The sequence below is a fragment of the Suillus bovinus genome, assembly GCF_016758785.1.
Source record: "Suillus bovinus strain UH-Sbo-P2 chromosome Unknown EDB93scaffold_92, whole genome shotgun sequence".
In the NCBI taxonomy this organism is placed as follows: domain Eukaryota; kingdom Fungi; phylum Basidiomycota; class Agaricomycetes; order Boletales; family Suillaceae; genus Suillus; species Suillus bovinus.
Genome location: NW_024542148.1, coordinates 117,282 through 136,014, shown reverse-complemented (window position 1 = coordinate 136,014; position 18,733 = coordinate 117,282). Strand labels below are relative to the sequence as shown.

Sequence of the window (18,733 nt, the reverse complement as noted above, 5' to 3'; positions counted from 1 at the left end):
TGCCCACAGAGCCCTTAAGGCTTTCTACCTGCTGACCAATAAATTAGACATGCCAGGACAATTAGCAAAACATGAACACAGGAGACATGTACTACGGCGTGTAGCAGAGGCAGGAGGAAGTGTACCCTCCGCTAGTAACCAATCGCATGCGGACACCCCCCCTTCATTGAAAATACATCACCATATATCAAATTCTCAAAACAACCCAGTCCGTCTATTCACTTTTCTCCAAGAAAATGAGGGCGATCCTGCTATCAAGGTAGGTGCAAAGCTTATGGACCTGAGTCATACTTTTTACTAACCAGAGGCAGTCAGAATTTCATCCTTAAACTGAGGGACCACATTCTTTATAGGCTTCAGGGGTTGGACATCAGTTACTGTGACCACACCTTTACGGATGAGGAATGAAACATGGTGATCATTCCCAATAACACCATCTATTTAGTTCAGACCATGCAAATATGCTACACTACTTATGACTTAAGGCACGAATATGACAGCATTAACCCCCAAACTCATGGCGATGTTGTAGTACTCTCAGGCGAGTCGACACCCAGCCACCCATACTGGTATGCGAGGGTGTTGGGTATTTATCACATGGAGGTATGGCTCACTGGCAATGGTGGGAGCAAGCCTTCGAAGCAGCGCCTTGAAGTTTTGTGGGTCCGATGGCTGGCAGTGCTTCAGGGCCATCGATCTGGCACTAAGCATGCCCGTCTTCCAAAGATTGCTTTTGTGGAGGAGTCCGATCCGGATGCGTTTGGATTCCTTGACCCAGGGCAAGTAATATGAGGAGCTCACCTGCTTCCCGCATTTGCCTCTGGACGTGGCGTAAGCTCGCTTCGGCAAGGAGAATCATTGGCGCACCCTGGGGGACAGCTAGACGACTGGGAGGAGTACTATGTTGGAATGTAAGTGTAAATATTCAAGAGTTCATAAAAAAACACCTAACTTCAAGCCAGATTCATCGATTGAGACATGTTCATGCGATATACGCACCTGGGTGTCGGCCATCCCATCGCTTTGCACAGAGTAGCCAGGGACTGCTTTGGCTCTCAGTCAGCGATACGGTCTGATGCCATGGATGTTGTGAATGACGAGGATGCGCACGATGAAAATGATGGCGAAGGCGAGGGGTTTGAAGAGTTTGATGAGGAAGGGGAGGATAGCGATGATGGGTGCGGATATGATTTGGAGTCCAGTCTGAATGACGGAGAACATGAGGAGGGTGTCAAGGAAGAATTCGACGAATTGTCTTTTTAAAATAAAATGACAGATACTGAAGTCTTGTTTAGTCACAATGCGAATGAATAAACATCATATGGACTCAGACTGACCATCCGTTGGTCGGTCACGGTTATCTTCGTCTCAGTCAAGGTGAAGTTGTCGCGATTGCTATTCATACTTCGCCGTTGTATCTCCGAGTCAGCACTCACCAGTACATGTGCTGAACAGTGAATACTAGTTTTTTCCTTGATGTCTGGTCTGATGCATCGGAGTCGCATCAGAATGAAAGGCACTGCTGAATTCGGTCCCTCGCAGGCTACTATAGTGCAATGTGACCACGTTTTCATGAATTCCACGGTGTTCTTGATCCGGTGAAAATTTCCAAAGTTATCTTTCAAGGGAAAGCCTTGAATGGCCTTTATATTCAAAACATATACGGTGGACATCAAGAACACTTGACAAGATTGACACTGTAAACAGGTTCAGCGAAGTGCTGGCCAGTTTGTTCAACTGTCATTGGGCTCTATTGATCCAGATCAAAGTATTGCATGAAGTGAAGTCTAAGAAATGTTATTTTGCGGTCCCAGCCTGAGGGCGTAGACTCACATAGTGAGAAACAACGTTCTGGAGTAATTACTACAGTCACATGTTGAGACGTTGGCTTGAAATTTTGCAAGAACACAACAAGAACAATGTTCGTCAACACGTCGTGACTTTACGCGTTCTCACACGTGACTCTTGACTCGTTTTCTTAAGATTGACATCGCATCCCTCCAATCGTAGCCAAGAACTTTGCATCGTCAAGCGAGCCCCGAGATTCTCTAGTGACGGTTAAACACCTTCACTTGGGTTTGGTGCTCATGGTGGATACCGTTCTTTACCCAAATATCAGGCTTTGAGGAACTGTCATGTCCAAATTGACTTCGGAAGTTGAAACACTTTATGTAGAAGTTCACCGTCGAATGATCGAGAATGGAGAGTGGGATCGGTGGGTGTTTGTTTGATATTTTCTCATAGCTACTGAGAAAACATTTCGCAACCTAGAATATTACATCTTCTGTCCTCTAAGCTCTCCGAAAGTGGATGGACAGATGACCTTCTGCACCGTGCCAAAGGTATGTATGCCCGTCCTGTCATTGTTTGATGTCTAATCCCCGCATCCAATAGAGAACAGTAGAACTATGGACCCACTTTCCCTTCAGACGATCCTGCAGGAATTGTTATCACATGCGCAAAGTGCTAATCTCCGCTCGATCATTTACCAATGTCACTGACCCCTTCCATCATTCCCTAGCAAGCGTGCCTCTCTCCGTGAAAAGGGAAATCACGACTCTTATCAAGCAGTTTGTAAGGGAGCAATTCGAGAAGTAGCCAATACAATACGCCTTGCATGACCCATTCTGCTCATTCCACGTAAACCCATTCATGTAACTCTGTTCGCAATTTTCAATTAAACGGAAGGACTTTGGCCCAGGTTATTCAAAAGATACGTGCCCTGTCATTTTCATGCTATAACCATGATTTTTCTTCCGCGAGAAGCACCACCCGTTACCAATTTGATATAAGTACTAGCGTCTCAGGTCTCAGTATTGCAACTGAGTGCTATACCCGTGCATGCTCTGCACCAACGACGTCGCTTTGGTGACACTTGATCAGAAGGAATACATAGATCAGTTTACTGGTCGATTTACATCAAACTCATAGAACGTCATGCATGCATTGTCAGCGAATATCTTCATTCTTCGTTGTTTTGATGCTCGTGGCCGCTCCTCTACCTACAGGTATTTTTATGTACCTTTATGTACCTCGTAATCGTGTTCATGACCAACAGACATATTCTTGCCTGATTCTTGAGTTGTTGTCATTGGACTTGTAGCGAGTTGGCTCATCAAAAATTGACGCGCAAGGCCTGTGCTTGAAATGATATTTTGAGGTTTTATGGGTACATCGCAAGTTGAGAGCCTACTTTGCTCTCGCGCTTCACTTGCACTTGGAGTCTTCAAGCCTCAAGCGTATGCCATCAATTCAAATCGTCTCCTTCGTGTGCAGGTGAGCACTAGCGTTCATTGATATCAACATACTAGTATGTTCAAAGTGATGTACGTCCGAGTGCTCATATCAAAAAACAATGATGTTGGTGCCGAATACCACGCGCTGTGGTATTCGGCGCCAAGGTCTTTGTCTTCAGAATGTCTAGCTTGTACATCAGTGGTTACATCGAAAGCTAAAGCGCTAAGATAGTCCCACTTTCTTCACTTCACTAGCCCTGCGAATTATCTTTTCAACCAGATTAGAATTGGCTTTGTACCCACGGCCAAGTTTGTGAACATTTTGTTCAAGTGCCTACGAGTCTCAGTTTCCTCCTTGACTTGCAATCACAACCATCTCCATCCATCGTAGCGCAGTCTCCGTTTAGCTGATGCTAAGGATGCCGTCCGTGCCAGGTTTGCCGTGGCATGCTCATACATATCCACTCAGTTACTCATATTGTATGGGCTGCGCATGTGGCAGAGAAGAATGAGATCTTTAAAGGTGTGTTGATTGTCGCAATCAGCACATTGCTGCTCGGATTTTCATTACCAGGGAGGATTATATAGTGCTATCGCCGCCAGTATGAAATTACTATAGAATTTTCGGCAGCAGGTAGCACGGTGAATTTGTTGCAAACGCGCAAGGTATACAAAAATATCGCTACTGTATGTAATCACGGCAAAATAAATTTAAGCCACAATCGGCTCGTTCCGAGTCGAAACTCGATAAGGAAATCTAAATAATCTAAATCCAACAATTACTGACATGTCTATAGTTTGGAGTGGAGGGGATCAGCACATACATGTAAGTACCGTTTCAGCCAATTCCGTGACAAGGCTGAGAGCAAGAGCTAATTCCGCGGCGATGCCGCACCATTCTCCGTCGAAAATCCAAGTTCGTTGGCTGTGGAGACTTGTTGAAGACGAGGCTGCATTCAAAATCTACGAGCTTCAAAAATACAGCCCTAAACACCTGTCCCATAACCTAGTTCGAGTCTGTTGTACGGGTTCCTTCTCCCTCTCAACAACCAACCACGATGCCAAATCACATTGGGTGCGTACGCGCGTAGCGCACCCGGCAGTCCGTCCTGTATTCAAGGATACGCATGTAAAATATATTGACTGTGCTTACAAGGAAGCGGTATCGTATGCCGAGAGGACGGCCCAAAGTCCACGCACCACTGCGAGATTGTAAGCACGCTGGCTTACTAGAGTCCCTATAGTCTACACGAATACTGTCTGCAATACTACTGAAACATAAGCTTTCAGTATCACTGCTATTTGGCGTAACGGTTGAAGTGGACGACAGGCTTGACCAAGTTACAGATTAATACTCGCTCCTGCCAAACAGACGTCGGTGAGCTGCCATTCTTTGCCACTTCAAGTTGTACTGGACTGTCAAGAATATCAGAATATCTCAAATTTGAATGTAAGTAATATGTCCTGCGCCCTCATGGCTGCTTGTCGAGATTACAGGATATAGTCCTTGAAGCTTGAAGCTCAATAATGCCCTCTTTTATCAAGGCCATATGAAATTAGACGCCTATGCGATTGAATCGGGTACCGCAAGCTTTGGGGATGTGGCTTACCTTATAATTACCGTCGTTGCATGTATTTGAGTGAAGTAAAGGACCGATGAATAATAGATGGATCCCCACTGTATGTACGTCATGCTGGAGTCGGTATTCAATATTTAATGCTGTAGTAAAGCCTTGCTATAACCTGTAGGAGCGGTGTGGCGTCAGTTAAGATGTCACCATTAATTTTAAAATGGTGTCACTACAATATACTTGATATGAAGATACGCACGGCATCAGGTGCACGTAATATTAGTACCGCTTTCTCACATGGAAGGCAGTAACTGCTATAATTCATGCAGGACCATATTCTGTCTCACAGTAGTACTTGCCCTCACACGTAGGTTACTCTGCAGATTTAGTCTGAAAAAGACCCACAGAGCGTGACGCGTCGCGACGCGGTCTCGTGATTTCCAATTCAGGGAGGACTGTGGAGGTCATCGCCGAAATGCCGACTGACATAAGCATCCATAAACTGAACTTTCAATTGAATACGCCACTTGCGGGTCTCTCTGGTCACATTCATCAAGCATATCAATATAGGCCAGCTTAAGGACAACTATCATCTCGAGGTGCCAACTAACTTACTCACCATCCTTGACGTCGTCGAGCTTAGTATCTTTCTTCTAGGAATTTATCATGGATTTCACATTAGGTGGAAAGTACAGACTTGAAGAGGAAATCGCCATTGGAGGATGCGGTAACTCTCAATCCCTGTTCATCTGCCACTAGTCCCCCTGACTTCCTATCATGTTCAAATAGGCACAGTATTCCTTGGAGTTCATACAGTGGCAGGGAAGGAAGTTGCAATTAAATTAGAACCAGCCATAGCACGCAACAGTCCTCTCAAGCAGGAGTCCAAGGTCTACAAGACCCTCATGGGTGGTCCTGGGGTGCCATGGATCATGTGGTCGGGAAAGCATGGCGATTACAATGTTATGGTGATAGATTTGTTGGGTCCATCCCTCGAAGACCTGTTCAAGATGTGCAATCGTCACTTCACAATGAAGACCGTGCTTCAGCTTGCGGATCAATTGGTGAGTCTTCTTATTTGCAGTATTGCCTCAGGTGAGGTGTATACCCTATCCACTGTTGCGCGTCCTGCATCAACACGTCGTGGCCCAAGGGCGTCTTTTGTGACGCCAAGCTGTGTCGGACTTTCCTTTTCCCACCTTTTTGTCTTAGCATTGCTGACACCTTCCCAACAACCCAGCTATCGCGCCTAGAGTTTATCCACTCGCGCGATTTTGTTCATCGCGACGTCAAACCTGCCAACTTCGTAATGGGGACAGACCGTGCAGAACATCTGGTCAATGTGATCGATTTTGGGCTCGCCAAAAAATTTCGTGACCCGAAGACAAGCGCCCATATCCCATATCGACAGGACAACCATCATGGCGTGGGTACATCTCTCTTTGCATCTATCAATGCACATTGCGGTATAGGTAAGTTGTAGTCGGCTGTCAAATTGGCCATAATTGACCTAATGGTTTGGTAAAGAGTGCTCTAGGCGTGATGATTTAGAATCTCTTGCTTACATGCTGGTTTACTTTCTGCGAGGCACGTTACCCTGGCGGAAAATTAAAGGCGCTACAGTCGCTGAGACGTGGGATGCTATACGAGACAAGAAGCTGGAGGCTGTATCTGTTCTCACCGTGGGTCTTCCTGTGGAGTTCGAAATTTTTTTCAACTATGCAAGAGGTCTCGAGTTTGAAGACCTCCCAGACTACATGGGACTCCGAAATTTGTTCAAAGGGCTGGCAAAAACAATGAATATAGAGTATGATGAGGTTTACGATTGGACCATACCCTCGAGGCGGACGACGAAGAGATTCTGTGAAGCATGTAATGCGCGAAGATGACGGGAAACAAAGATGGGGGGAGGGTCTATCATAGCCGTGAGTACATTTTTACTTTATGAAACCCGAGTGGTCAATCAACATGTTCATTTTGTTTGTTGATCAGACCTTCCAGCAGAACACGTGGCGGCACTCAAGAATTAGCATGACGAGACCCTTCGATCACATGCAGCCGCTATTACGTTGTCCTCGTTTGTGAGGCACTTATTATGACGCTGGCCTGATACTAGCCAGGTTTTTTCTAAGTGGCCGGCAGCGACTGTTCAGCGAGCTTAGGTTCGTTTCAATGTCGTGATCAGGATGTCCTGTGTTGAACAATTTCCTAACAGAATCTTCCATGTTGATGTTGCGCGTGTTTATCTCCAAAATAGGAAGCACTGCTCAAGGCTACAATGCTTTTGCAGTGCGGAGTTGCATGATTGAGGGTTTTGTTGAAGGTCCTCTCTATTTCTTACGTTATTTGGTTTTTATGGGTGTTTCTTTACTTGTTGCTGCTATGCCATGCTGTTGGGTCAAGCTTGAATACCTTGACTGGTGACCATTTTCTGCTTAGTGATGCAAATTCTGGGGCCTGGGTAGGCATCCAGGAACATCTTACATAAACACCTGACCTTTCAAACCAACAAACCCTGAACGTACGAAAGTCCTGCGCAGCGAATGTCTTTATCTTTTGCAGTCGGCGAGCGCATCTTATGCTATCATGGGCCCCTCGTCTACGAGGCTAAAATACTAAAATCAGAGACATGGGACGAAACCAACACCAAACTCCCCACAGTAGGCCCCCATTTCTTCGTGCACTATAAGGGATGGAAGCAGACGTGTGTTGCCCGTTATATTTGTGTTTGACTCATTCTTTGCTCACCGCTGGCTAGGTGGGATGAATGGGTGCCTATCACACGGCTGCTCAAGTTCAATGACACGAATGTGCAGTTGCAGAAAGCACTGATGGCACAGGCCAGCGCAGCTGCATCTACCTCGGGGTCGTCCACAAAAGGGAAGGCCCATGGCGGGGGTTTGATGAAGGACGGTAGCTCCTCACGCGGTGGCGGGCTTGGGCGTAAGGATGGTAGAGGAACAAAGAGAGGGAGAGAGGAGGTGCGTTCGTTTTTTAGACAATTCTCATGGTGTATTCTCTGTGATGGTGCTGATGTCATTCTCTAAAAGGACGATAGCAGCAAGAAGCCAGAAATGAAACTCAATGTCCCAGAGGTGCTGAAAGTACTGCTTGTGGACGATTGGGAGGCGATCACAAAGAACAGCCAGGTAGGATTGCGTTGGTTTTGCGCATTAGTTGGATATTGATAACCCGAAAGCTAGTATCCGTACCACGAAGGCCAACAGTCGTTGAGATCCTCAAGGAGTTCAAAGATTATGTGATAGGACTTGGAAAAAATACAACGTCAGCTCCTCTATCGGGAATCTTCAGTATTCTGCTAACTCGAGCGCCTTCCAGCCTTCGCGAGCCTGAACTCGTCCTGCCAACAATAATTTCAGGGCTCCAAGTCTACTTTGATCGATCGCTCGGCGCAAACCTTCTCTACCGTTTTGAGCGTCCACAGTATGCCGAGATCCGCAAACAGTATGTCACGGGTCCCAAGGTGCAGGTTGGCCAGGAGAAAGACATGAGCGCCATATATGGAGCAGAACACTTGCTTAGGATGCTTGGTGCGATCTCATCCGCATAAAGTACTTAGCGTCAACTGATGAATTACTCGGCTTAGTGAGTTTACCACAGATGGTCGCCAGTTCCACGATGGACGCGGAGAGCGTCGGACTAGTGAGGGATTATGTCAACGAGCTTTTAATGTGTGTTTTTTCACCGTTTTTTGTCATTATTTACTGATGAGTCTGGTGAAGGTTTATGATGAATGACCGCAGTCGGCTATTTTTGATAGAGTACGAAAGCTCAAGTCTGCAATATCAAAATATCTCTCGATCATAATTCATTGACGTTATTCTTGTGTACATGCCATTACTCGCAAACTTAATCACCTACGTCCGCCTTCGATCAAAATTTACGCCAACTGTGGGGTCTGCTAGTCCAACTATATCAGTCTGATAAGCAGAATACAAGGACTCGACGACATTGACTAGCTAATCGTCCTCATGAAAGAACATGGCTCTACCGCCTTTTCTTCTTGATTACACTGCATCTCCGAGACCAGTTGACCATGTACGCAACCACTACTTCTGATTGAGTCCGTTCAAATACTTCAAACAGCACTCAGCCTGAGCTTTCTCCGCGTGTGTCACCTTACCACGTTTCGTTGCTTGTTCCCCAACCAATCGCTCACACCATGCGTGTCGTGCTTGGCAGGCCGCTATGTTCTGCTAACGGGTGTCTTTTCTTTTGCCTCGCCCTCGTGAGGGATACCGTCCAGAGTTTTGATGATACCACGTCCGTTACTAACTCGCCTCCTTCGTACGATGCAACTTTTATGTCTGCGTTATCAGTAATTCCATCCAATGCAAACGATCGGTATGTTCTTTTTGCAATCCAAGCTGAAAATTCATGCCACAGTTCTATTTCGCATTTGTGGCATTGTCTCCTCTCGCAATCACTCCCCTTCTTCTGTACGCCCATTGCCAATTCCTGCGCTGCTACTTTCCAAGCAGTGGAGTTCTCCAGCCTCCCCAACAACTTAGCTGGATTGTACGCTAGATGAGATTCAAGTGCAAGAAGTATACATGGTGTGACACTATAGTACTCATCGATGCTTGCTGCAGTCGCGGTTCCATGTCATCTTTGACGACGAGCTTGAAGCTGACCACCACATAGAAGAGAATGAAATGGAGGGGCCTGATCTCAGGGAGGACGACGAAGATGACAGTCCAGCTGTGTGCAATGAGTCATAAATCATAGACGCTCATGTATATGGTCACTGGCACCTACATACTAAACCCGCCACCATCCACGATGGACTCCTTGTTATCATCCTTTGACATTCCGTTCTGAGTCACCGTTCGCGAATATCTATCATTGACATTATACAGTATCACTCCCCACAATATTCTCGCTGCTCATCCTAACGTTCTTTTCGGCTTCATCCATTTTTTGTTCCCATTAATCGAAACTTTCTTGGTCTGCGTAAAATTGCTGTAAAGCAGTCTAGGCATTCCGGTAGCTATAGCAGTGTCCTAATCTTCATCCCAATTACTTGCTTGTTGAGGGACTTTGGGTCCTCCTGCAGGTTTGCTCATAATGATGCTGTCGACGCTGAGTACGGATACGGCGGCTTCTGTTGCGAGCTTGATGGCCCACTGTTTTGCGGCTAGTGGGTCTAGGATCTTGTAGTCGGTAGCTAGCAGAGTGCCATCTTGTTCGGCCTGGAATATGATCGATCGATCAATCAAAGGGTGATGGTACAGCACTAGTGAACTTTACCTCTATATCGACACCCCAGGCTTCGCCGCCTTGCTGTTCGTGCTTGGCCCACAACCGACTGAGGACCTCGTTGCCCTCAGCGCCTCCCAGGGCGTTCTCGGCGAGCGTTCTCGGTATGACTTCGAGTGCTGTGGCATACCGCTTCACAGCATGTTGTGCTAGCCCCCTCATCCCGCTCCCGTATGCCTCAACACGCTTGCCCAGCTCCAGTTCTGTCGCACCTGCACCAGGAACTAGCCGTGGATCTTTTATAAGGGATTTGATCACATTAACGCCATCATCGATCGCGCGCTCAAGATCGTCGAGATGGTTAGCCGTCGCCCCTCTAAGCACGATCGTCGCTGTGCGCGTCTTCTCTGTGTGTCCCTGGTACCCATCCTCGCCGGGAGCGAGCTGACGGAGGACGGTGACACGGTCTCCACCGATCTCCGTTGTCTCGAAGATGTCGACATAGCCTGCTTCCTCTGGGCTGGGTGCGCCGACGCGGGCGAGAGGTGTGGCGTTGACAACACGAGCTACACGGCGGAGGTCAAATTTGGAGAGGACCTTAAGAACGGCAATGTTGAAACGATTGAGGTAGTGTAGCGCGAGGTCACCAATAGATGAGCCTGCAATGATGACTTTGATGCCTGAATCGGCGATCTCTTTAAAGATCTGTTCGAGTAATGGTCAGTAGATGTAGAAGGTAATGGGATGAAGGAGATCATACCCCTTCAAGTTGTTGTTCCTCGCCCCGCGTGAAATTGAGCATTTCGTCTGCGTTTTTGAGGAGGACAGTGCCTTTCGTTTCAGTTTGTGCAATATCGAGAGCACATGTAAAAACGGCTACTTTCGCGCTTGAAACTTTTTTGATGATACCTTGGGAGGGGGTGTGAATATGAGCACTGTACCGAGGATTTGGGTAGAATTACCTTCCGGTTCGCGGCCAAATACCATCCCTTGCACGACTTTGCTTCCCGAAAGGCTGCCGCCCATGATCTTGACAACGCGAACGTTGTCCACATTGAAATTCTTCGGATTTTTAGGCATGACGGCGAGTGCGGCTTCTGCGACCAGAGATGAAAGTGCGTCCTCGTAACCGTACTGTTTTGATGCTATGGCCGGTTTGAGAGCTGTAGTAAGAGATTCCTGGGTAAAAGGGGAAGGCAGGCTGGACGTTGGTAGGTCTGTGTTGCTGTCAGAAGAAAATGTGAAAGGGATAAAGGGACTCACTCTCAAGTTCCGCGAGAGCTTTAGCGCATGCAAGTTCGTAACCTTTAATTACTTCACTAGGGTGTAGCCCCATGACAAGCAGGTTTTCAGACTTCCTAAGAAGTTCTCCAGCGAGAATTATGACCATATTGGTGGAGTCACCCATCTGTGTTTAAGTTAGCAAGTAGATAAGAAACGAGATTGAGAAGGACATACCTCAGACTCTTGAGCTTGCGATGCCATGACAAGGAGCTTAGCTGCTGGGTGAACGACTTCGATCTCTCTGATGATGGTAGCGGCATCAGATGTTACGAAAAGTCGGCCAAGGTGATTGATTATTAGTTTATTGCGACCTAACAGAATCAGGATAGATATATTATAAGTGCACTATACGTACCATTTGGACCAAAGCTTGTCCGTACAAGATCGGATAACTCTGAAACTGCTTGAATATTTCGAAGAACGGCATCCTCGATGCCCTGGAGGTGCTGGAAGAATGTTATCGGACACTGTAAGCAAAGATCGGGAGTATAATAAATACCTTGTACCCATCCTTAAATAGCTGGATGTTGTTGGCTTTGGGTACCTTCAACGACATGGTTTCCGATCCACAACACCAAGCCAAGACTTAAGTTCAGACGCGTCCTAGCTTGACTTTTTGAGACTCCGACTACGAGCAAAAGACGGCGCCACTTCAGTTCAAGTGTTTGTCTTTGCCGAGCTTTCATATATTCAGGAGGGTTGTCATATACCTGGTTGCTACTCCTGATCTGCATTCTGCGAAACAGCTAGCAAACAAACGAGCAGCATGCTCCTCTCTTCTCCCGTATCGAACATACAAGGATTACCCTGGTGTGTGGATCATCTCATATCATGATTAGTACTGGCTGTCATATAGCAGATGAAGACTCGCTGCCACAGCTAAGCTCAAACACCTGTCTATCGTATCGCTTAACGCTACCACGCGTACGTCCAGGCATACCATAACAATTAGTCCACTAACACCACCCTTACATATCCTCCCATACTCTCTCCTACAGAAGATTTGCAAATACCCACGATTCGCGACCTCGAGGACCTTATAATCTATCGGCGTTACACCCTCTGCGGGAGGCTCGACCTAAAGCAACTAGGGTAGAGCACGGGTACGGGTACCACAGTGTGGATTATTGAGACCTGTACGTACAGCACGCTTACCCGTGGCGGTTTTGCGGTGTTGGAGGGGTGTAGACTCCTCAGTTTATCCGAGGGTCAAATTTTCATTGCTACATGCTATGCATATCCTCTCGAGTCGGAGCTGTCAATATGCTACTCATTCCAAAAACATCAAAGCTACATTCCCTCATGCTTCCGAAGCTTCGACCGCAAGTTCATCGAGTAGCGATGTCGATTTGGAGTGACATTTGACTACGTTGTTGTGCTGATTTGCCAGTGGATTGTTATTCCATGAGTTCAAATGGAACTAATAAGTGGTGGTCTGTATGAGTTGAAGGCCAATGGGTCGTGAAAAAAAAGCAGAATACTAATATTCTGACAATGAGGAAGATGAATAATAATCTCATGCACCATTCAAAGGCTGATGAGTCTTCCATTCAATCATATCGTTTTCGATAGCATCGTCTCTAGAGTCTGCCAGTCAGGCAGTTAAAAAGAGCGTGGACTCAGACTAGTAGCTAAGCCACCTCGAAGTAATTAACTGTTGTTTGTCTTCGTCAACCCCAGTGATTTTTATTCGAAACAGGATTTGCGAGATCTGTATATCCTCGAATGATTCACAATTTCTGTAACTTAGTAAGAAGACCAGACTAAAGCAATGCTATTCAAATCAACGTACTCATACACAACAGAAGCAGACAAGGCAATACGTAGCAGATATATGCGGGAACGCTTTCAATGACACCTTTGCAAGATGGTACCTGGTGGCGACAACTAGGCGATGGGTTGGAGATCAGAAACCCGGATGAATTCCCAATGCTGGCAATCATTTCCTTTCACGTGATGCTCAAGTTTCACCTTGTAAACGTTATGAGCAAAGGGCTCTGAAAAAAAAACCACTGACTCACTGCACTATTCTTTGGGCTTGGAATGGATAACACCAGGTTCTTTTTCCCGCGTGTGAAGCTCATGCTGTAAATGCGAGTGGTTAAATTAGCAAAAATAGTAGGTTGCTGCGTACTGCAACGTATTCTTACGTGAAGGTATTGCCCGCTTGTCCAGAAAGATCGACAACAAACGCCTGCCTAGTATAAACGACTGGTTCGTCCGAATCCTGCCCACGTCCGCGTCAACCAACAAGGAAATGAAAGAATGAGTGGAGATCCAGCATACCTCCTTCGCAGTAGCAAAGCATCCATTTCCATTGTTGCCGCTGTTATTGGACTGAATGCTGACTGTCTTGTTGGGGGTCCCAGGCTCGTTTTGGTGCTTGATCACCCACTAATGGACAGACGTGATGTGTTAGAACCGGTCACAAGGTGGGTTCAAACGCGTATAAATACCTGTTGAGCTACGGTGCCATTTTTTGCGAAGCCTTGAATCTGGTTGCCCTCTTTGGTGCTGTCGCTCGTCAGATCGAGCATGAGGTTTCTGCCAACGTTTCTGATAGCATACACTCCATCGTTGGGGAAAGTCATTGTATACGATATAGTTCGCTAATAGGATGATTCGACGATGAGGGGAGGAATTGACAAAGGAGAGGTAAGAAGAAGTTGGGCTTTTATAGTGATTGGCATCTAGGGCTGTTTTCTGTAAAAAGCAGACGTAATAGAAATAGGAGGTACGTGCAAAGGTGACAACTGAGCGCAACAATACCAACTCGGTGCTTTGGATTTGCGTACCATTATTTCCGAATACTACTAGTAGTAGAAGATCCCCACTCAACACCGTAGTCTGGATTCAATTGGATTAGAAAATGTAGCAGGACAGGGGCTGACGGAGGTGGAAGATGGGGGGATTAGCGGCAGTACACGGATATTCTTGTATGTCATAAGCACAGACGGTGTGTGAGTTCTTGACAAAAGCAAAATTGAGCATCACAGACAGATAGAGCGTCGTATTTCGCGGCGATATTGATACCTAGACGCTGAGCAAGCCTTGCATATTGTGAAAGTAACTGGAAGTGAAGACTAGGTAGGTGGTACAGCATGACGTGATGGTCGAGGCTATGATCGTCAACGATGACGGGTCATTCGAGATCCAAGTGACCTCGGTCGGCCTGGCATTGTCTGCTTCGAAATTTCTCAGAGGTTACCGACTTCTGCCAACAACACCAGGTCACCGTTACGTCGATGTGACGCAGGCATAATTTGATATACTATCAGCTGACGATCCAAGTCTTACCGTCAATGTTCTCGGTTCTGGCCTTGCAGTCCCCGACTTCTAGACCCTGACACATCGGAGTTTTGATACAAGCAAGATTTCAATCAAAATGGGGTTGGTAAATAAAAGATTTTGACTTGAAATTTCGACTTGAACCAATCAAGAAATTTGGATGAACGCAGCCACCCGTGGGGAGAAGTCCTCTCGTCTTAGAGCCACAATACAAATAAAACCATACATTAGTCATCATACTATAGCCGAAATTTCGGAATGGCAAAAGTTCAAAACTTGTTGTGGTGCGAAAGTTGAACACTTACTAACTTAGAGGCTGTTCGGCAACCAGATGTTGACCAACATTTGGCAAATGTCATCTCGGCTTGGATTTTGCCGAAGTTCGGAACTTGAATCATAGGCTGAATTCGGACTAACCCTAGCACATTGATATGGGCTGTAGGGTATAATACACTGTCCTTAGAGTTGTATTCTATGCATCCCTACACCAATGGATCCTCATTCGAGACTCCAGCATTTCATGCCCCAACATCCAGAAGTTCAATGCCACCTCATCCAACACTCAATCCTTCTAGTCAGCATCTTAATCAGCGCTACAGCCAATATACTAGAGTCAGTGTATGCCAAAGATCCAGAGCCATATCACACATCCGCTCTCTCTGGCAAAGCATGGGTGATGGAACTGTTGACTGGCCACCCAGAATGGATCTGATGTGAACTTGGCATGCATGCGCATGCTTTTACCGAGCTTATATCAGAGCTTCATACCCTCAGCTATACCAACTCCAAGTTTGTTTCACTAGAGGAACAACTCGCGATTTTTCTCTATACGTCTGTCACAGGACTGTCTGTTAGGCATGTTGGTGAACGATTTCAATGCTCCAATGAAACAATTTCCCAGTAAGTACGCACTAATACTAGTTATGATCCGCTGATGTCTCATTGTATTTCCTATGTAGTTATTTTTGCAAGATGCTCAACATATTCTCGTCTTCCCCCTTCTACACAAACTATGTTCACTTTCCAGATGACTCCATTCCTGATAGAATTCGCTCTGACCCTAAGTTTTGGCCATTTTTCAAAGATACCATTGGGGCTATTGACGGTAGCCACATTCACGCTTCACCTCGCACATTTGAATGAGGTCCCTATCGCAATCAGAAGGGTTTTGTTTCACAAAACTGCCTGTTTGCCTGTGACTTCAAGCTCAACTTTACTTATGCACTCACTGGCTGGGAAAGGTCAGCCACAGATGCATGTGTCTACGAGGCTGCAGCAGGCCACAACCTTCATATTCCTGCAGGGAAATACTTCCTTGCAGATGCAGGTTTCCCTCTGCGGCCTGAACTACTCATTCCATATCGTAACGTGCACTACCACCTTGCAGAATGGGGCCACACAGGTTTGAGGTATGTGTACTGTTGTTATTCTTTCTACAATCTGCTGATTATTTACAGGCCAACTATGAAAGAAAAATTGTTCAATCTCCATCATTTGTCTGCTCGAAAACATCATTGAGTGAATTTTTGGTGTCCTCAAACAATGTTTCTGAATCCTCGTTCTATCACCACCATATGCTATGAGCATACAAGCTCAAATTCCAGCCACCTTGTGCTGCATTCACAACTTCATATGTTTTCATGATCCCTTGGAAGGTGCACTACCCAAAGCAGACTATTTGGACTCAGATGCTCATATGCATGCCACAAACTGGGAGCAGGCAGCAGAAGAAGCACACAATGATCTGCATATCAAACATGATCTCATTGCACAAGCGATGTGGGTTGAGTATCAGCATATTTTAGAAGAACAACGTGTTCTTGGTAACAATGACAATGATGTATCAGATGATGAGGATGACCTGAATTGATTCTTACAAGTAGCACGTAGTTGTATCTGATCTGTTTCAATTCATATATGATTCAATGACTCAGATGTGTGAAATACAGTACATGAAAATGCAACAAGTGTAGTGACACAAATGATATGATAGTACTACTGCAGCAGTGGAGAGTCCGAGAGCTCTAAGATAAATGCACGGCATGTCTTGTAGTCATCCTCAAGCCCAACATAGATAGCAAGCTTGTTTTCCCCTCCTGCAAGGGAAAATATGTGCAGGGGGCTGGCTCTCTGACTCACCAACAAAAATTCCCCATCTTTGCAGTGCATAGCTTCCAGGCCACGAGAGATGATATTTGGTACAATTGGTGCAACAGTGACTGGTGGAGGAGGCAGAGGTGGAGTGGATATGGTTTTCTTGATAACATCTGTGAGGTGGTTTATGCTACCTTGCATATTCATGACAGCAGCGGCAGGAGTAATCTTCGCAGCAATTTTTGCAGCACTACTCATCCCCATCTGCATGCCACCATGCGCTGACACTCACCGGTGATGATACCAATGTTGATGAAAGTGGAACAGGATTGCTGGATGCGGGAGGGGCACCAGTGCGTTGAGATGAAGAGTCGACAAAAGTGTCAGTGTGCATGTGTTTACTGGACTGGGAGCTGGCAACATGAGTAGTATTTGAGGTTCCCTGCTAGGTGGTATCATCAAATCAGGGTTCATGTCTGGCACATCACTGGCGGTGGTGGCTCCAGCAGCCTGAGTGTCTACATCCATGTCAAGAAGGTCAAGGCCTCCGTCAATAACATCAAGGACATCATCTGCAGTATTGACAGATGGAGGGGGTGCAGTAGCCAGGTGCAAAGTGTGCCTTCTGTAAGCATTACTATTATTGCCTAAGATCATCTGCATGTTGTTGTATGGAGCCCACCCTTTGTTGCGAAAGGGGCACATTGCAGCTTGTGACTTTTGGATGTCAGTCAAATGCTATAGAAATTATTATAATTACATACCTTGGGATCAACATACATATCCCAAACACTGGCAGCCGCAGTGTCCTTGATTCCAGCCCCCTGAACATTATCCCAATGAAAACTGGATACATTGTGATAGATCTCGATTTGATTGAAGATTTTTTTGAGCTAAAACATGCTTGTAAACTTATAATCATTCAAGAAATGATCACGTACCAATGTCCATTTTGTCTTGACCATTTTGCCTGTCTTCGGTGGGCCTATTGTCTGAATTGCATCATTGTTATTGATAGCAGTTGCTGCACTGTTGAAGGTAGGCATTGTGAAGTTTCCACCATCACCACCCACTGCCTGATTCTGAATCAGGTGATGAAGTAGAACATCCACTTCTGCATCTTGCCAGTGTGCCTTTGCGTTGTCCAATGTTACTTCTGGTTGAGCCATGAGGACTGTGGTGAAGCTAGCACAGGGAGCAGTGAGTGCAACAACAGAGGTACAGAGTCTCTGCTGACAATAGCAGTCAATAAGATAAGAATTCATGGTAGATGTACAGGTATGAGATGTAAGGTTTGAGCTCCGACAACTGAGATGCTTGAAGCCGAGAACCTCTGTGAACATTTGTCAAATGTTGGTCAACATCTGGTTGCTGAACAGCCTCTTAGTACTAGTGGGACTCAAGTTAGAATTTGGCACCCGGCTACTCTTGGTTAAAGTGTCAGGAAAGTCAAAAAAACACAGCCAGCATGGTACTGCAATTCAAAGTTAGGCTTTCGGAGTTTGAAACACCATGCCTGCCCTTCACCATCTTGCTCGTCACTCAGTATGGCTTAGAGCTAACACTCATGGGGTGCTGTTACGACTGGGATAGTTCTTCTGTCAAAGGTCAAAGATAGACCAGTCTTATTGACAGCAGATTCTAACTCCTAGTACAAGGAGGTTTCTGGTTCAAATGTCGGAAATTTCTAGAGACCATTTTAGGGTCTCATAATACATTATAAGGCACAATTTTCACACATCACCTTTTAAGATGGAGATAACCTTTTAAGGAGTCTTAAAAGTGAACCATTCCATTATGATGCCTTGTAAGATTCACAGACCATGATCATGTAAGCACTGTATTTGTAAGGGTCAACATAATATTGCAAGACAACAGTAGATTTGTAAGGACTCAGTGTGTTTTATAATTTTATTCTAATGTCAACATTGTTATTTTAAGTTTATCTAACATCTTAAAGAGAACAGAAAATACCAAAATCCTGACTGTACTATTAGTGCTTCCCCTTCCCCTTTCCAGCCTTTGTAGGAGCAACTGCTT

The 18,733-nt window shown here is 45.8% G+C and overlaps 10 protein-coding genes across 10 annotated transcripts; 7 read left to right on the top strand and 3 right to left on the bottom strand.

Moving 5' to 3' along the window:
- Nucleotides 1-4: 4 nt before the first annotated feature.
- On the top strand, nucleotides 5-408 carry EDB93DRAFT_1094220 (uncharacterized protein; the record flags this gene model as incomplete). The annotated part of the gene is made up of 2 exons (XM_041446577.1): nucleotides 5-259; nucleotides 316-408. Coding segments are annotated over 2 exons (348 nt in total), but the record flags the coding sequence as incomplete, so codon positions are not given.
- A 32-nt stretch (nucleotides 409-440) lies between these two features.
- On the top strand, nucleotides 441-1,025 carry EDB93DRAFT_933177 (uncharacterized protein). The gene has a single exon (XM_041457999.1). It carries the CDS (start codon nucleotides 454-456, stop codon nucleotides 790-792), a length of 339 nt encoding a protein of 112 aa, XP_041302581.1. The 5' UTR covers nucleotides 441-453; the 3' UTR covers nucleotides 793-1,025.
- A 912-nt stretch (nucleotides 1,026-1,937) lies between these two features.
- Nucleotides 1,938-3,043, top strand: EDB93DRAFT_1177694 (transcription factor e(y)2-domain-containing protein). Its single transcript, XM_041450570.1, has 4 exons — nucleotides 1,938-2,215; nucleotides 2,272-2,342; nucleotides 2,395-2,463; nucleotides 2,522-3,043. Exons 1-4 carry the CDS (start codon nucleotides 2,136-2,138, stop codon nucleotides 2,596-2,598), a joined length of 297 nt encoding a protein of 98 aa, XP_041302580.1. The 5' UTR covers nucleotides 1,938-2,135; the 3' UTR covers nucleotides 2,599-3,043.
- Nucleotides 3,044-3,165: 122 nt separating this feature from the next.
- On the top strand, nucleotides 3,166-5,007 carry EDB93DRAFT_1340248 (uncharacterized protein; the record flags this gene model as incomplete). The annotated part of the gene is made up of 10 exons (XM_041455445.1): nucleotides 3,166-3,276; nucleotides 3,312-3,326; nucleotides 3,672-3,759; nucleotides 3,856-3,923; nucleotides 4,034-4,062; nucleotides 4,247-4,311; nucleotides 4,393-4,448; nucleotides 4,557-4,614; nucleotides 4,669-4,686; nucleotides 4,782-5,007. The coding sequence occupies 10 exons, from the start codon at nucleotides 3,166-3,168 to the stop codon at nucleotides 4,874-4,876; spliced, it is 603 nt and encodes a 200-aa protein (XP_041302579.1). The 3' UTR covers nucleotides 4,877-5,007.
- Nucleotides 5,008-5,295: 288 nt separating this feature from the next.
- Nucleotides 5,296-7,081, top strand: EDB93DRAFT_932981 (kinase-like domain-containing protein). Its single transcript, XM_041457997.1, has 7 exons — nucleotides 5,296-5,406; nucleotides 5,465-5,534; nucleotides 5,597-5,871; nucleotides 6,048-6,279; nucleotides 6,335-6,736; nucleotides 6,800-6,969; nucleotides 7,023-7,081. The coding sequence occupies exons 2-5, from the start codon at nucleotides 5,474-5,476 to the stop codon at nucleotides 6,694-6,696; spliced, it is 930 nt and encodes a 309-aa protein (XP_041302578.1). The 5' UTR covers nucleotides 5,296-5,406; nucleotides 5,465-5,473; the 3' UTR covers nucleotides 6,697-6,736; nucleotides 6,800-6,969; nucleotides 7,023-7,081.
- A 214-nt stretch (nucleotides 7,082-7,295) lies between these two features.
- On the top strand, nucleotides 7,296-8,789 carry EDB93DRAFT_932821 (MRG-domain-containing protein). Its single transcript, XM_041457996.1, has 6 exons — nucleotides 7,296-7,511; nucleotides 7,566-7,788; nucleotides 7,858-7,956; nucleotides 8,007-8,358; nucleotides 8,415-8,499; nucleotides 8,551-8,789. Exons 1-6 carry the CDS (start codon nucleotides 7,351-7,353, stop codon nucleotides 8,633-8,635), a joined length of 1,005 nt encoding a protein of 334 aa, XP_041302577.1. The 5' UTR covers nucleotides 7,296-7,350; the 3' UTR covers nucleotides 8,636-8,789.
- A 20-nt stretch (nucleotides 8,790-8,809) lies between these two features.
- On the top strand, nucleotides 8,810-9,549 carry EDB93DRAFT_1255428 (uncharacterized protein; the record flags this gene model as incomplete). The annotated part of the gene is made up of 4 exons (XM_041453782.1): nucleotides 8,810-8,866; nucleotides 8,922-9,146; nucleotides 9,215-9,346; nucleotides 9,421-9,549. The coding sequence occupies 4 exons, from the start codon at nucleotides 8,810-8,812 to the stop codon at nucleotides 9,547-9,549; spliced, it is 543 nt and encodes a 180-aa protein (XP_041302576.1).
- On the bottom strand, nucleotides 9,368-11,921 carry EDB93DRAFT_1177681 (chaperonin Cpn60/TCP-1 family). The gene is made up of 8 exons (XM_041450569.1): nucleotides 11,811-11,921; nucleotides 11,667-11,757; nucleotides 11,486-11,622; nucleotides 11,291-11,435; nucleotides 10,990-11,244; nucleotides 10,788-10,936; nucleotides 10,079-10,732; nucleotides 9,368-10,020 (listed from the first exon to the last, which is right to left on the bottom strand). Exons 1-8 carry the CDS (start codon nucleotides 11,865-11,867, stop codon nucleotides 9,832-9,834), a joined length of 1,677 nt encoding a protein of 558 aa, XP_041302575.1. The 5' UTR covers nucleotides 11,868-11,921; the 3' UTR covers nucleotides 9,368-9,831.
- An 842-nt stretch (nucleotides 11,922-12,763) lies between these two features.
- Nucleotides 12,764-14,077, bottom strand: EDB93DRAFT_932989 (uncharacterized protein). The gene is made up of 6 exons (XM_041457998.1): nucleotides 13,768-14,077; nucleotides 13,598-13,705; nucleotides 13,462-13,538; nucleotides 13,333-13,396; nucleotides 13,104-13,282; nucleotides 12,764-13,050 (listed from the first exon to the last, which is right to left on the bottom strand). Exons 1-5 carry the CDS (start codon nucleotides 13,900-13,902, stop codon nucleotides 13,199-13,201), a joined length of 468 nt encoding a protein of 155 aa, XP_041302574.1. The 5' UTR covers nucleotides 13,903-14,077; the 3' UTR covers nucleotides 12,764-13,050; nucleotides 13,104-13,198.
- Nucleotides 14,078-16,594: 2,517 nt separating this feature from the next.
- On the bottom strand, nucleotides 16,595-17,862 carry EDB93DRAFT_1255425 (uncharacterized protein; the record flags this gene model as incomplete). Its single annotated transcript, XM_041453781.1, has 5 exons — nucleotides 16,595-16,921; nucleotides 16,986-17,135; nucleotides 17,177-17,410; nucleotides 17,458-17,586; nucleotides 17,635-17,862. 5 exons carry the CDS (start codon nucleotides 17,860-17,862, stop codon nucleotides 16,595-16,597), a joined length of 1,068 nt encoding a protein of 355 aa, XP_041302573.1.
- Nucleotides 17,863-18,733: the final 871 nt, after the last annotated feature.

Excerpts from the sequence above, each read along its gene's own strand:
- EDB93DRAFT_933177 (XM_041457999.1), top strand. The coding sequence starts at position 454 with ATGCAAATATGCTACACTACTTATGACTTAAGGCACGAATATGACAGC.
- EDB93DRAFT_1177694 (XM_041450570.1), top strand. The coding sequence starts at position 2,136 with ATGTCCAAATTGACTTCGGAAGTTGAAACACTTTATGTAGAAGTTCAC. Across the intron at positions 2,216-2,271 it reads GAGAATGGAGAGTGGGATCG|AATATTACATCTTCTGTCCT; the intron begins GTGGGTGTTTGT and ends TTCGCAACCTAG. Across the intron at positions 2,343-2,394 it reads CCTTCTGCACCGTGCCAAAG|AGAACAGTAGAACTATGGAC; the intron begins GTATGTATGCCC and ends CGCATCCAATAG.
- EDB93DRAFT_932981 (XM_041457997.1), top strand. The coding sequence starts at position 5,474 with ATGGATTTCACATTAGGTGGAAAGTACAGACTTGAAGAGGAAATCGCC. Across the intron at positions 5,872-6,047 it reads TTCAGCTTGCGGATCAATTG|CTATCGCGCCTAGAGTTTAT; the intron begins GTGAGTCTTCTT and ends CCAACAACCCAG. Across the intron at positions 6,280-6,334 it reads CAATGCACATTGCGGTATAG|AGTGCTCTAGGCGTGATGAT; the intron begins GTAAGTTGTAGT and ends GGTTTGGTAAAG.
- EDB93DRAFT_932821 (XM_041457996.1), top strand. The coding sequence starts at position 7,351 with ATGTCTTTATCTTTTGCAGTCGGCGAGCGCATCTTATGCTATCATGGG. Across the intron at positions 7,789-7,857 it reads CAAAGAGAGGGAGAGAGGAG|GACGATAGCAGCAAGAAGCC; the intron begins GTGCGTTCGTTT and ends ATTCTCTAAAAG. Across the intron at positions 8,500-8,550 it reads TATGTCAACGAGCTTTTAAT|GTTTATGATGAATGACCGCA; the intron begins GTGTGTTTTTTC and ends AGTCTGGTGAAG.
- EDB93DRAFT_1177681 (XM_041450569.1), bottom strand. The coding sequence starts at position 11,867 with ATGTCGTTGAAGGTACCCAAAGCCAACAACATCCAGCTATTTAAGGAT. Across the intron at positions 11,245-11,290 it reads AGCTCTCGCGGAACTTGAGA|ACCTACCAACGTCCAGCCTG; the intron begins GTGAGTCCCTTT and ends ACAGCAACACAG. Across the intron at positions 10,021-10,078 it reads CCTGGGGTGTCGATATAGAG|GCCGAACAAGATGGCACTCT; the intron begins GTAAAGTTCACT and ends ATCATATTCCAG.
- EDB93DRAFT_932989 (XM_041457998.1), bottom strand. The coding sequence starts at position 13,902 with ATGACTTTCCCCAACGATGGAGTGTATGCTATCAGAAACGTTGGCAGA. Across the intron at positions 13,397-13,461 it reads CAAGCGGGCAATACCTTCAC|CATGAGCTTCACACGCGGGA; the intron begins GTAAGAATACGT and ends TCGCATTTACAG. Across the intron at positions 13,283-13,332 it reads CAAGCCCAAAGAATAGTGCA|GTGAAACTTGAGCATCACGT; the intron begins GTGAGTCAGTGG and ends AACGTTTACAAG.